Below are 16,051 nucleotides of genomic sequence, written 5' to 3' on the forward strand. Positions count from 1 at the left end.
AAGACTGGTGAAAGCCAGGAACAATGACATCGGTTTGAGGAGCTGGATTGTAAACTGGATGAGAGTTAAATAAATTGAAAGTAGTGAAATACAATGAGAAAGGGGGAGCAGGTAGCATTGTTGCCCAGGTTTTAGTACGGAAAAATCTAGATTACTCAAAGTCTTAGTTTTCACTCAGACCAAGGAGAGATGAATTGAAAACTCTGCCAAGATAAGTGTGTGGAAGACAGGGCTTCCAAAGGCAAGGCAAGTGCTGCCCTCTGCTGCTGTGCTTCTTAGCATTGTGGTTTTCAAGCATCACTGGCATACTTCAGGATAAAATTATTGTAGACGTGAAGTAAAATAAAGAGGAGGAGGAATTTTTGAAAAATCTCCTTCAAAAATAGAAACTGGAATTTTAGTCCAAGAAATCTCTGAAAATCCAGGAAGAAATTTAAGGCTGCTTATTCTCCTGGAAAGAAAAATAAGAAAATATAGAATGGTTTCTCTTCAGAGCTTTAAATTGCACATTTGCTTTCTCTGCCAGCCAGTGTTTCTAATAGAGGGTCACATTTCAGCAATGCTTTCTTTACTCTTCTGACCCGGAGTGGAACAATTCCATTCCTGGTTCTCAGAGATAAGCAAATTCTCACTTGAGACAGATATTCTTTTAAATATTCTTTTCGTCTTCCAACTTCTCTCAGTCATTAAAAATGCAATATAATTCAACAAAATTTTATTAAGTATCAACTGCAGGCACTGTAGAAAGGCCTACTTCATACATTCCGACAATTCAAATGCCTTTGCTTGATCTCTGTGACTCTGGACTCCTCCACCAGCCAGGACACCTCCCCAAAGACAGAGAGTCACTTGAATATTTTAGGATATCAGGATTCAGTACACATTTTATTTTATTTGTTTATTTTTACCTACTCACAAGCATACCTCTTCTTTTCCTTCTGCCTTTTCTTCTTTGGATATTTAATTGTAAATGCCTTTGAGAGAGAAAATCTTCCATATTAGTAAGTTCTTCAGTTTCTACCACTCTTTACTACACTTAGACATTGGCCCTTCCCTTTATCTTGTCTTTTTCCTTCCATTTGGCACTTGTTCAAATTCACTTCCTCCAAAAGGTGTCCTTGAGATAGTTTTCCCTGGAAGCATGCTACTTTCAGTCAATTAGATGTATTACTTATCTCTGTTTGCAATACTTCACCATTGAAAACTCCCTTTATGCCCAAGGGTGTGGTGATAAGGAATTTCCCAAGACCTTAACCAAGCTTGCTGGGCCTTAGCAATAAAGAACTGTTATTCATAATAATAGAGTAATAAATAGTAAGAGGAATAAATCTCCCTTTACTAAGATTCTTCTTTTTCCCTCACCACTTTTTACTCATTATCCCTTCATGAGAAGAACAGTAGTATGCAGCAAAGTAGAGGTAAAATGAATTGATCTGAGAGAATATAGAAATCTATAACTGTTGACAGCTTTAGCTTTTACCCAGAGTTACAATAATTTCCAGATGGGCAAATCGGAGAAATAGATGGTAGACATAGAGTCAAAGGATCATAAATTTGGGACTAGAAACTGCCTTTGATGTTATCTGTTATGACTTCTTCATTTTACAGATGAGGAAATAGGATCATCTAGGTTAAGTCACTTAGGTCACACTGGTAGTGATTGGAAGAACCTGTACTCAAAGCCAGGTACTCTGAATATAAACCCAGCACCCTTTCCAAAAAATGATATTCTTTCTCCAGAGTAAACTTGAATCTGGGCTCTTTGCTACTTATTACTTGTATAACTTGGAAAAAGTTACAAAACCTCTCTTTTAAATGAATTGAAATATTCTTTACATTCCTTTCCAGTTTTATATTTTATTATCAAAACTTTGTCATACTTTCAGTTTCAGGCTCTTAAATTTTTGGATTCAGGATCATGACATGGTATAGCGCCAAGGCAATATTCACAACACCAATGGCGACTATGAATATGCTGGCATAATTCAGAATCGCAAAATATATACTTATACAGATACATGTATACAGCATACATACATATGTTTTTCACTTCTCTAGTAACCAACTTTGTTCTGGCTTTTATAGACCAAAAACAATTCTCCTTTGCAGAGAAAGCAGAAGAAAAATAATATCTGAGTAATGCTATCTCTTTTCTTCCGCCTTGCATTATTCTACTATCCTCCACAAGTACTAATTCTGTCCCTACACCGATCTTTATGCACACACACACACACACACACACACACACACTCACACACTCTACAAGCTTTTTGTGTTATCCTTTGCCTTCTCAGTATGTAGTGAATTTTTAGCTTTAGTGATTAAATAGACTGATCATGTCAGAGAACTTTTATTTTTCATTTGTATCTTTTTATTGTTTGTTTTGGAGAATACTATAAGAAGTATCAATGAACAAAATACTGTAATGGGAAGAACATGGGATCTGAATTGGGAAGATTTGAGTTCAAATCCTAATTATTTTCCTTGAATAACTTGGGAAAATCATTTTACCTACATGGTCCTCAGTTTCCTTGTTTGTTTGTTTTAATGAGGGAGCTAAAACAAAATTTATTTTAAAGTCACTTAAAAACTAGCCGTGTGACCTTGGGCAAGTCATTTAACCCCAATTGCCCTCCAAAAAGCAAAATAAATAAAGGCACTTAAACCTTTGAATTATATATTCTTTAATTAGTAGATTGGCAAATCTTCCCCAATATCCATAGCGTCACAAACCATGTGTAAATTAGAATTGAATTTGGAATTTAATGACACTTTTGCTGCTGAATTCTATGACTTGATCAGCTAAGAACTTTTCTGTGATAATTTACTATTCATAAATGATCTTTAAAACTAATGATGATCTCCTAAGACAACCTCTCTCTAATGTTTAAATTATTACTCTACCCTTCTTTTCTGATGAAAATTGTGTACAAGGCACTACCATGTTATAAAGCATGCAAAATAATTGAACCCTCCATGAAGAGTATGTGCGTATTGCTGAACTTTGGGAGGAAAGGGTCAAACAGGTGACCGTGACGGCTTGATTTTGTGCCTGAATTCAGAATAATGTTTGCTCTCCGTAGTATATTTTCCTCCCTCAAATCCCTAGTTCACTTTTTGTCACTTTCCTGTATGCCAGTGTGCTATGTGCAGCTAGTCCTAAAATGGAACCTGAGTGATGGTCCAGCTCTTAGGAACTGCTGTAGTATTAACCTGTGGACAACATCTGTAGAAGAAGACAATTTCTGGTAACTATAGAGAGTTATCAGTCTTCCTTCTCTTGCAGGCTACTGCAAATGCTTCAGCATTCTTCTTTCTAAATAGGCAGCCAAGAAGAGACTAGGAAGATCAATATTAAGGGTTATTGTCTATAGTCCTCATTTAGTGATGGAATTTGTGAAGATATTTCCTTCTTTCTGAGTTATTATTCCTTGAGAGCATATGAATGCAGCACCTCTCTGCCACATTCCAAGAGAAGAAACTAATACATCCAGTTTGGGGCTAGTTCTCATATGGAACAAAATAGCTCTTATAGTCAAGTTCATCCTGTCTGTGGCTAATTCCCATCAAGAACAGTTCACCCCAGCCATTTCCCTACTTTTCTTCTTATTACCCTTCAGTAGACAGAGGCTAATGGGATTCCTCTATTGAGACTCTTACGATTAGCCTCAAAGAGACAGGACCTTCCTTCTTGTGCTGCTCTAGGAAAGAATGTGTCCCAAGCCTTCAAGAATCACATACAAAGTCAGAATGGAGCAGTATCTGAAAACACTATAGGTGACAATTCTCCAAATCACACAATACACTTAATGCCTGTAAAAATACACAAAATTCCTGCATTGTTGAGACAGTTGGCCACTGCCTAGCTGCCCCTCCTTCTCAGGGTTCTTAAATGTTTTTTTTTTTTTGGAGGGCAATTGGGGTTAAGTGACTTGCCCAAAGTCACATGGCTAGTAAGTGTGTCAAGTGTCTGAGGCCATATTTGAACTCAGGTCCTCCTGACTTCAGGGCCAGTGCTCTACTCACTGTTCCACCTAGTTGCCCTGTTTTTTAATTTTTAAAAATTAATTTATTTACTTTTAGTTGACAACGTTCAGTTCAATAGTCCCTCGGATTTCAAATTTTCTCCACCTCCCTCTTCCTCCCCCCACCCATGGCAGCACATAATCAAATAAAGGATCCACAAATATCTTCACATTAAACATTAGTCAGATTGTAAAAGAAGGATTATAACCAATGGAATGAACAATGGGAAAGAAGAAACAAAACAAAATAAGAAAAAGAAAGAGCAAGTAGTCTGCTGCAATATGCATTCAGACTCCGCAGCTTTTACTCTGGATGTGGATATCTCTTTTGATAATGAGTCTTTTTGGAGTTGTCTTATAACCTTACATTGCTGAGAGGAGCCCAGTCTATCAGAGTTAGTCATCACACATACGTTGTGTCTGTGATTGTGTACAGATTTCTCCTGGTTGTTCTCTTCTCGCTCAGCATCAATTATATAAGTCTCTCTAGGTTACTATGAAGTCCATCTGCTACTCATTTCTTATAGCATGGTAGTATTCCATTATATTCATATACCACAACTTGTTCAGCCATTCCCCAATTGATGGGCATCCCCTTGATTTCCAGTTCTTTGCCACCACAAAAAGAACTGCATTAAATATTTTTGTACATACGGTTCCTCCTCCCACTTTTCTGATCTCTTTGGGATACAACCCTAGAAGTGGTATTGCTGGGTCAAAGGGTATTTATTTATAGCTCTTTGGGCATAGTTCCAGATTGCTCACCAGAATGGTTGGCTCAGTTCACAACTCCACCAACAATGCATTAGTGTTCCAGTTTTTCCACATCCTCCAGTATTTATCATTTTCCTGTGTTTTTAGCCAATCTGGCTGGTGAGATGTGGTATCTCAGAGTTGTTTTGATTTGCATTTCTTTAATCAATAGTGTTTTAGAGCATTTTTTCATATGTTTATAGATATCTTTAATTCCATCTTCTGAGAAACTGCCTGTTCATATCCTTTGTCCATTTATCAATTGGGGAATGACTTGAGTTCTTACAGATTTGAGTCAATTCTTTGTATATTTTAGAAATGAGGCTTTTATCAGAGACACTGGTTGTGAAAATTCTTTCCCAATTTTTCACTTCTCTCTTAATCTTGGTTACATTGGCTTTATTTGTACAGAAAATTTTCAATTTAATGTAATCAAAATGATCTGTTTTGCATTTTATAATGCTCTCTAACTCATGTTTCATCATAAAATCTTCCCCCTCTTCATAGATCTGACAGGTAAACTATTCCTTGCTCTCATGACTGTGTATTCTTAACACTGACTTTTATAGAGAGTCAGGAGGAAAAATAAGTACCCTCGTTTTGTTGTCTCAGCTCTAAGTACCACTGAATATTTATATTTTCTTGCCCCTGGCACCTATGAAATGAAGTCAGCTGATCTAGTTGTATAATAGATGTGTATTTTACTGCTTGAAAGAAGTCCTCTTTCTTATCCCTTGCTGTTATCATGAATATTGGGAATCTTGTTTCCTGTTTTCATCTGGAATATGTTCACCACTGACAAAAGTTAGTAAAAACTCGATACTATTAATTCTTAATAAGATGATGGAAGAGATGCATATTGAAGTCCTAATTTTATTTTCAGTATACTCAAGACACACAGGTATCTGATATATGTTCTTTATTTACCAATTGTAGTTCAGTGGCAGACTCTTGTATCACACATAACATAATTGGGGATACCTAATTTACAGTTAAGTAACAGAGGAAAGGAAAAAAAAACCAATAATTTATTTCCTTCCCTTCGAAATGCTGATCCAAGTACAAAAAATTGGAACCATATTAAAATCTTAGTCTTGGGATTCATTTTAGAAATGGCATTGGTAATTTACATAACTAACTAAGGCCAGATGTTAGAAACCTAAATTTAGCAGAGACGCTTTGTTTGCCATACTAGTCACGTACCCAAATGCTGCTCATGTATTTATGATTCAAGTTATCTTTGTCATTGTGAGAGTGATCATCATCATCAAGTATCATTTGTTTCATACTTCTTTACAGAGAGCTTAAGAATACAAATTGGTATGAAACCTGGTAAAATGCTAGTGATTGGTTGAGATCTCAAAGTTTTATGTTGTATAACAAAGATTTGAAAGAACCTTATAATAGTCATTCCATCTAATAAAGGAATGGCTTCTGGTTAAGGTCACTACTTTATGTAAAAGAAGATAAAAGAAATTCTTCATCCTCAAAGAGCTTACCTTTTATGGGAAGAGAGATTTTGTACATAAATAAAGAGATACAAAAGGAATTTGAGGTTGTTTTAGGGAAGGAAGGCTCTAATAGGTGGATCTAGAAAGACTTCATTTAGGAGGTGGCTCTTCACCTGAGATTTGAAGGAAACTTCATTCTAAGAGAGAGGGGTAAGGATGTTATTTATTCCAGGGCAAATGGGAACTTGTAAAAATTAAGAAAAAATGTTTTGTGTTCATAGTGTGCAATAATTTAGCAGCCAATATTAAAGAATATAAGCATTATCACCAATTTAAAAAAATGACTAGCATTTATGTAATGCTTTAAGGTTTGCAAAGCCCTTTACATGTGTTAATTCATTTGATCCTCACAAAAGCCCTGTGAGGTAGGTACTGTTATTCTCCCCATTTTACAGAGGAAGAAATTGAGGTACAGATAGGTAAAGTGACTTGCCCATAGTTACATAGGTAGTAAGTGTCTGATCTTACTAACTCTTAGTCTTGTGGTCTATTGACTGTTACTGCTAGCTGCCCTCAGTAAAGATAGTTTTTAAGGACCCTAAAAATGTCAGGGTTAAGAGTAATTTTAAAATACTTCTATCATTTCTACCATTACCTCCTCTTTATATAGACATTTTCTTCTTTTGGCTTATTTTTGTTTCCTTGTATTTCCTGATTCTGTCTTAAAAAAAAAAAACTACTTCTTTTTCTACCACCTTCAATTCATCTCTGAAATAGCTATAATACATAAATGAGGAATATTTAAATATTATGTTCTCTTCTTTTAATTTTAAAATCTGAGGAATGAAATTTGATGTTTCCTTTCCCCACTCCTACTACAAAAGTTATAGGGTTGTGTATGTGTGTTTGTGTGTGTGTGTGTGTATGTGTGTGATTCTCAGTGATAAAAGAAATAGGTCTTAACCCTTTGAGGGCTCTTATGAAAATTAAAATGGCGTGTGCTAATGTGAATATTTTAGTGTTCAGTTGTTTTTTAGTCATGTCTGACCCTTTGTGACCCCATTTAGTATTTTCTTGGCAAAGATACTGGAGTGGTTTGCCATTTCCTTCTGCAGCTTATTTTATAGATGAGCAAAGTGAGGCAAAAAGAGTTAAGTGACTTGCCTAGGGTTACACAGTAGTTAGTGTCTGTGGCTGAATTGACTCAGGTCTTCCTGACTCTGGGATCGGCCCTCTATCCACTGAGCCATCTGCTGCCCAGCATGTTTTAGTAGCCATTAAAAACACATGGGAGTTATTTCTTAATGGAGATGTTTTCCCTTACTCTTGTATAACAAGTAAATATGTAATTATTTTGTTACTTTTATCATAGCTTTTATAGTACCTCATGATTTCTTTCTAAATTTATCTTATTCAACCCACATGGGGACCAATACCTAGGAGAAATTAAGTATAATTGCCTTTTTATATCACTTATCCTTATATGTCTCACACTCCTCACTGATATATATGAAAAGACTCTGTGCTGTTTATTAATTATACTTGCATTAGCTCTGAGAGTATTATTTTTTTCTGTCATTTTTCCAGAAAATTTCTTTCTGTCTGTAGATACTTTGGACTTATTATAGTGTAGCATAGGAGATGGTAGCAGCTTGACTTATGAGATTCAGGGAAGAGAACCTTGTCAACTCTGTCATCCATCTGTGCAACTATGGAACAGGTTTTTATTCATATTTAAAGATACAGCTTAGTTTGGTACAGGTTCCTCTCAGAGAGGCAGCACCATTTATACTAAGGTATAACTACTTTCAAAAGTAGTTGGAGGCTTTGATGATAACTCAGAATTCTTGAAGGCTATGTTTGTAGGCCACAAGTTTTGGTAGTTCCTTCAGCAGTTACAGATGTAAGCAGATATCAACTTTCCAGTGAAGCTGAATGCGGAGTCTCATGATGGACATTTGCCACTAGGTAGTTTTGGGTTTTGGGGGCATAGTAACTCAAAATGAACATTTGCTGTTCTGATGATTTACGCAATTGCAGGTCTTACAGCACAGAAATGTAAGAAAGTATAAATAATGAGAGCGTGCATTGATGGGGAAATGAACATTGGGCACTTGAAAGTGAGGAAATGGTTCACCAGACTGGAGAAGGATAAGGTGGCAGTACCAAGAAGAGATTCTGAAGCCACACTTGATTGTTTTGCCTGTAGATGATCCTGGAAGCAACAATCCCCTCAGCAAAATTACTAAAGACTTGATAGGGGCCTATGAAAAATTGTAAACATGGTTTGTGTACATAAAACCGCTGAAGTCTCTGTCACGGTTTTCCTTCCTTTGGTGGCATTTTCTCCGCTGAATAAAAAGAGAAGCCACAGCCATACATGACCAGGAATTGATTAGATGCCCCATTATTTTCATCTAAAAATCTTATCTTGACAAAGGATTTTCATGGATGTTGTGATTTCCATTAACTAAGGGTCCCTTTTTCTAAATCTACTTGCTTCCTGTTCATGACTACTTACTATTTAGTAGTATTTAAAAAATCATTTTCAAGGTCTCCTTAGCCAAAATATTCATAACCTAGAGGCCAGCCTGTTCATGAAGAGCTGCTCATGGTTAAAGTGGAAACCATCATTCAGTAGTCATTTATCAAGTACCCGAGCTCTGCCAAGCTTTGTGCTGGAGATAAAAATGCAGAAGCCTTTCTCTAACATCAAGAAACATGCATTCTGATGTAACACATGTTGGGAAGGAAGAGTGTCATTGTCTCCACAAACAATCAAAGATTGTATGTGTAACCATAGGGCAAAAGCAATGATTATTATTCCAAGATCTGGAATGAGATTGGATAAGTGGAATAGGATATAAGATAGGGTTGGAGAACAGTTAATATAGAAGGTTCTTGGCAAGAAGGGGAACAGCAGCAGCAGGGTAGATGGCAAGATAGCCATACTTGAGTAGATGTAGCAGCAAGCACCCCAGTGTTCCCAGGGTAGCTGCCAGCACAGGTTCTTAGATCTGCTTTGTTAAAGGAAAGCAACTCAAAATGGGTTAACAAGCTTACTTCAGTCAGTCAAATATGTATCATTTACCTAGTTCAGGGGAAAAAGGTCAGCACCCCGAACTTCAGAATATACAGACAGAATTATCAAGACAGAAACAGATCAAGTAGACAGATTTCCAAATTGTCCAAGCATTACATCCATACCAAATCAACATCTGGGTTTTTCAAAGCCAGGGGACTCTCAACAATGGCTTCCCAGAGTTTCATCTGATCAAATCACAGAACACTTCTCAAAGTGAGCCCCAAAACAAAGTTACACATCAAGGCTTATATAGCCTTCTCCTGGCTCAGAGAATGTAACAACCTTCTGGACCCACTGGCCAACAAAAAGTATCTACTGAAAAACAAGCCTCCCACCCCAGGCTCCAGGTGCACTTTAGCCTAGGGGCAGGGAAGATCTTTAAATTTGCATTTCCATTACAGTAGACTCTGTTGTCCTGATGGATGACTAGATAGAACCAAAGCTTCTTAAATATATTTGGTTACTTTTCACTCTTGTACCTTCCAATCTCATATTAGAACCAGACAAGTCTATTATGTTTCCTCTATCAAAAGGCTTTGTAATTCATTTCTGGAGCACAGGCATAAAGGGCTGCTGTGAATGTATTTCAAATTGATAAAAGCTTTGTTATAAATATTTGACACAGTACATATTACAAAACATAGATTTTGCTTTATTTACCTCTCTGTGATATATATTGATGTGTGTTTTTATTACCCCAAAGAAACTTTAAAATGATTAACAATTTGTTTCCCACCCCCCAGGCATCTGACAGTTTTTCAAAAAGTTCGTCTTTCTGCTGTGATAAATTTTCTCAGTAAGTGTTATTTTCAGCAGTTCTTATATGTGTCTATTCCTCTCGTTAACCTTATGTCTCCAGGAATGCAATTATTATATCTTCCTTCTGGTGTATGGCATGATTTTGCTTACTTTTTCCAGGTCCAAATTGCTTATATTTAAAAAGCTCAGATCACAAAAATCTAGAATACCTTGCAGTGTTAATAGCAGGAGAATGCAGTTTAACTAAATATAAAATGACTTTTGGAGAAAAAAAAATAACAGCCAACACATCTGGATTAAGTTTCTGGAGATAGTTTTATATCGTGAGAGAAGCAAAGGACCTGGAGTATGCAAGCAGTTAAAATGCCAGTTCTTTTCTTTACTGGCTCTATCTAGAGTAAATCATCTAACCTCTTTGGGTCTCACAGTCTTTATCTCTGATGTGAAGATGTTCACAGTATTGTGCTGCAGACTGTGAATGACCAGATTAATATAGGAGCAATCAGAAAGGAGAGAGAAGCATAGATAAGAAATATTTTCATGGAAAGAAGGACTTTGTAAATACAAGAGTCATGAGTCAATGATAACTACAAGGTTTTTACCCTTGAAATTCATTCCTTCACAATTGATATAGTAAAGACTTTAATTGAAAATTATTGCTGACCAGCTGATAGTTAAGTTCAGTTTAAAAATAAATCTTTGAAGTTTGTCATCTTTTAAAAATTTGTATGAATTTTGCTCAGAACCCTTCTCATTCATTTTTTCTCTTGGCCTTTTCCATACCCTGATCTGATTCCTTTTGCTATGCCTATTTTTGAATTTTCCAACCTTTCACAGGAGTGCCATCTTGGGTCATATCATGGAGGAAGGCTATGAACTCGATCTTACCTACATCACTGAGAGGATCATTGCTGTCTCCTTCCCAGCTAGTTGTTCTGAGGAAACTTATCTCCATAACTTGCAAGATGTAACCCGAATGCTAAAATCTAAACATGGAGATAACTACCTGGTAAGAGTCAGCACTATTTGCTTTGGTAAATACTGTCAATAACGTGCTTGTGAAAAGTTGTGATGCTTCCTTTTGTCTTATAGCAAAGTCATTTTTTGATGTAACTATAATTATACCTCAGAGGTAGGGGTAGGAGTAAGTAGGATGGGGACATTAAGCTCTCCCTTCTAACAAGAAAAATAGATATTGCCATGAATAGTTAAGCAAAAACAACCAACATAATAGCCGCTGTATACAACATTCTGCTGGTTAGAAATTCATACATATAATAATGACTGGAAATTCAAATTTGTTTTCATCCTTAAAGAATTTCTAGGACTGTGAATGTAAGCAATACAAAAATTAAATGCCAGTGGGATTTCTTGGTGTAAAATAGCTTTTTCATTCTTTTTTTTTTTTGTGATAGAATATAGTATACTAGAATAAAAGCTGTCCTTTGAAAGAAGAAAGTTGATATCCCACTTCTGACCCAATCTTTTGTCATACTGTATAAAAATTCAGTTGTATTGGCATGAGTATTTTCTTTCCGTTCATTTCTCATGATCAGACCAGTCCCTTAATTGATCTATTTAACAGGTATATAATGCAGTCCATTTTGCTATAGCACATGCCATCTGTTGTACTCATTAAACTTTAGTGACTGGATAAAATGGTCTGGGACCTGATGGATGAGTCTGTAATCCTGGAGCTATGTCACTGAATTTCCTTTACAGTTAATGTTGTAATTGAAAGTCCATTGCCATTGAATTTCAGTTCAGTTACTACCCTAGTTAATAATAAATATATTCAAATGTACTGTTGGATTTTTTTCTTTAGCAGTATTTTAGAAGTATTTCTTCATGTTCTCTGGCATTCTGCCTCTGGGAATTTATATTTTAGATTTTCCAATAACCTTCTCTGTCATATGATATAACTAGATTTCAGATCAGAAGACCTACATTCCAATTCCAGCTTTACTATTTAATATTTGTGTGAATTTGGACATGTAATAAAATTCTATGGGCCTCAGTTACCCCCATGTCTAAAAGTGGCAAGAGTAGGTAATCCTCAAGGCCCTTTCTCTCTCTAAAAGGCCATGATCCTATGATATAAAAAAAACGATATATTTCAAGAATTTTGGAAAATGTATGTTATGATCTCATTGCTCCAAAAGGGAAAATAGAAGACTCTACATAGTGTGAAATTTGATTATACAATTACAAATTATGCCAGAAAGGGTAATATAAAGAAATTACTTTTGCTATGCAAGGAACTCTCATATGAGCTAAGATTTTTAAGTCATATAAAAATGAAAGCAGGTCATATAGATGGATACTTGTAATTCATCCTATATAAATAGTTTCCAGAAAGTCAATACTTTGTATTAGCAGAGGCTTATAAATGATACTGAAGGCAATAAAAGAGAAAGTTTTGTTTCTTCTTTGAAGTCAAGGGGGAAAAGTATCTGGGAATAGTCAAGAACAAAAATATTGCAACTGAATCAAAGATGAGGACTAAGGAAATGCCACTGGATTGTAGATAAAGAAGTCATCAGTGATTAAGAGAGAAAAAAGTATTTTTGAAGTAAGTCAGCAATAAGTGGACATAACTTAACAAGTATAGACAACTATTTTGTGAAGTTTGGTAGTAACAGGGAAGAAGGGAGAAAAGATGTGCTTGAAGAGGGCCTGAGCAAGTTTGGATTTGGTGTGGTGGTAAGACTGATTCCAGAGGCTTTTTTAGGATAATGGAAATCTGACCATTTTAGTCTTTCCTTATGCTGGGCAGCTGGGTGATGTGTGATGTACATGGGTTTAAATCTTCCATCGGATACCTACTAAATGTGTGATGTTAGGCAATTTTCTTAATTCTCCCAGTGTCAGTTTCCTCTTCTTTAAATGGGTATTATAATAATAGCACCTACTTAACAGGGTCATTGGGAGAACCATATGGAATAGAATGTGTAAAATGCTTAAAGCTCTGTAGGAATACTAGATATAGTAATAGTACAAGTAATTGTAGTGGTAGTCATTGCCCTAGTAGTAATAGTAAATATTGGGTTAGCAATTGGAAGAAAGTGGGATAGTAAGGTGAGAGTAATATCGGGTGATAGAACAAAGGCCTGCAAGAGGATAAATGGGATATTGTCATCAATGTAAATGGGAGGGTTAGCATTCGTAAGAAGAGAAGACTCAGTTCTTCGGACAGGAATAAATGAAGGGTAGATTAAAATACTATGCTCATACTTATGCTCTGGAGTTCCAAGTGACACAGTGGGCTAAGTCTGGAATTGATGGAAAGATGGATTGGAGTCAGAGAACTATAGTCAACTCCCAGCTCTTTAATTTATTCCCTCTATGACCTTGGTCAAGTCACCATCTCTTTAGGCCTTAATTTTTAGAATTTTAGAATTATATGGAGGTCCGGCCTCAGACACTTAACACTTACTAGTCATGTGAGCTTGGGCAAGTCACTTACCCCCAATTGCCCTTCCTTCTCCCCTCCAATAAAGCAAAAAAAATAAAAAATAAAAACCAAATAAAATAAAATAAATAGAAGTATATGGTAGGGGCAGCTAGGTGGTGCAGTGAATAGAGCACTGGCCCTGGAGTCAGGAGGACCTGATTTCAAATCCGGTCTCAGACACTTAACATTTACTAGCCATGTGACCTTGGGCAAGTCACTTAACACCAATTGCTCTGCCTTCCCCCCTCCAAAAACCAAAAAAAAAAAAAAAGTACATGGTAGTATGGTGGTAGAATTTAAACTAAGATGTTCTCATTCTAAATCCAGTGTTCATTTCAGTAGACCTTGCTGCTTCCCTTTTAGGAGTAAGCATTTATTTTCCAGAGGGCTGTTTATCCCCTGCAAGATATCTTTTGACATCATCATTATTTTCCCCCTTTATTCTTTTATATTTGAAGCATAAGAATAAGTACCTGAAGGTTTTGGCAATTCCCTTAAGAGTTTAAGTTACGGAGAAGGTTCTAGCAGGGAAGGGAAAAAGGAGAAAGGGAAAGAAACAAACGTTTATTAAGCACCTACTATGTACTGAACACTGTGCTAAGTACATCATTTTATTGACACAGAACCCTGGGAGAGGTGCTGTAATTATCCCCATTTTACAGATGAGGAAGCTGAGGCAGACAGCAGTTAAATGACTTGCCCAGTGTCACACAGTTAATAAGTGTCTGAGGCCGAATCTGAACTCACATCTTCCTAACACCAGGTCCAGGGCTCTATACACTATATATCTATCTAATTGCTTTCTTACCTGGCAGTTCCCTAGTTCAAGGAAATCACAGTTCCTATACCTATCCTTTTAATTACATGAATACCATCAAGCCTAACAAAGCTTGTAGATGATAAGTAATCTCATTGTGTTTCTCCTTCTATTTCTGAATGTGATGATTTTTATAATACCTTTAGTGTTTGTTTTTTCCCTTTATAGGTGATAAACCTCTCTGAAAAGAGATATGACCTTACGAAGCTTAACCCAAAGGTACTGGCTTTATTTCCAATAACCTTTGTTCAAACAACTTCAATTTTTGAATGCTGATGTAAGATACCCATTTTGTGTTTATATAACAGACACTATCCATGTGATCGTTACTTTGCTTAGTTCTCCTAATCTAACCTGTTTTGTGATTCAGTGTTTCCATTCTTCCTTCTCTTAGGGATACTTTTGTTTTTAGATAATTTTGCTATTTCCCATTCATATTTTATTCCTTGATTTTTAAATAGTAATTAACAGCAAGTGTGGACAGTTGGATTTTTCTGACCAAGATTTCAATTTGATCAAAGGAATTTGGTGGAAGCCAATGCATCCTGTTCCTACTGCCTTCTTGTCTCTGTGCCTACAACCCAGATACCAATAATAGTCCTGAAAGAACATACTTAGAACTGACATGCTGCATTCAGAAATATTGAGAAACCTTTGAAGGGATGTCTTGTTGGCGTTACCTAACACTTTGGTATCTTTTAGAAATGGAGACATGTTTCTCCTCATCCACCTTGACAATAAATGCATGAAGTGAACCCATAATCCAGAGTATAGTGAATGTTACAAAAATGTTGCTTCTTTTTCTCCTAGATTATGGATGTGGGTTGGCCTGACCTCCATGCCCCTCCCCTTGATAAGATGTGTACCATCTGTAAGGCACAAGAGAACTGGCTAAACAGTGACCCTCAGCATGTAGTGGTCATTCACTGCAGGGTAAGCAAGATGCCTTATAAATTGTTCCTTTGAGTTCAATTCAGTTTTTTTTTTTCATTTTTTTTTTTTAAAGCAATCGGGTTAGGTAACTTGCTCAAGGTTACACGGCCAGTTATTTCTGGGTGTGGTGCTAAGTATCTGAGCCCAGATTTGAACCCCAGGTCATCCCAACACTGGAGCCGGTGCTCTTACTTGCTGAGCCACCTGGCCACCCCGAGTTCAATTCAGTTTTGAATAAAAAAATTCAATTTTATCCTAAGGAGAAATGACTGGAGCTCATGATTTGTTTGTTTTTTTTTTCTCCATATTTGAGGGGCAACAAGAAAGTGGAAGTGTTTCAAATCTTGCTATAAATTATCACCTTGTAGTCTAGGTGATATCACTAGATGATAATTTAAAGCAAGATTTGAACTTGACTGCCCTTTTTTTTTTTTTGGATATTCTTTAAAATTGGTTTCTGGCCCAGGAGATGAAGCATTGGACTTGTCAGGAAGATCTGAGCTCAGGTTCATCCTCAGACACTTAGTGACTGAGCAAGTCACTTAACTCTTCTGTCCCTGAGTTTTCCTAATTTGTAAAATGGTAATAATTATAGCACCTACCTTTGAGGGTTATTGTGAGGAAAAATGAGGCAATATTTTATAAAATACATTGTAAATTTTATGGTACTATATAAATGCTGGTTCTCATTTTATACTTGGCTAAAAAAAATGAAAAGAGGAGGCATGGTATTGTAGAAAGAACATAGACTTTAGAGATAGAGGACTTGAATTC

At 36.2% G+C, this 16,051-nt stretch overlaps 1 protein-coding gene across 15 annotated transcripts in view; it reads left to right on the top strand.

The window, feature by feature from the left end:
- TNS3 (tensin 3) overlaps positions 1 to 16,051 on the top strand; it is a 427,559-nt gene that overhangs the window by 222,490 nt on the left and 189,018 nt on the right. For all 15 annotated transcript variants that reach the window (XM_069095442.1, XM_069095438.1, XM_069095436.1 and 12 more), the window contains 4 exons: positions 10,058 to 10,110; positions 10,911 to 11,082; positions 14,513 to 14,563; positions 15,155 to 15,277. In XM_069095442.1, the coding sequence (XP_068951543.1) occupies positions 10,933 to 11,082; positions 14,513 to 14,563; positions 15,155 to 15,277 (324 nt within the window). In that variant the 5' untranslated portion in view covers positions 10,058 to 10,110; positions 10,911 to 10,932. The remainder of the gene's footprint in view (positions 1 to 10,057; positions 10,111 to 10,910; positions 11,083 to 14,512; positions 14,564 to 15,154; positions 15,278 to 16,051) is intronic.

Source organism: Petaurus breviceps, unplaced genomic scaffold, assembly GCF_028583685.1.
Source record: "Petaurus breviceps papuanus isolate PSGF00001 unplaced genomic scaffold, PetGlider_PUasm1.0 227, whole genome shotgun sequence".
Classification (NCBI taxonomy): Eukaryota; Metazoa; Chordata; class Mammalia; order Diprotodontia; family Petauridae; genus Petaurus; species Petaurus breviceps.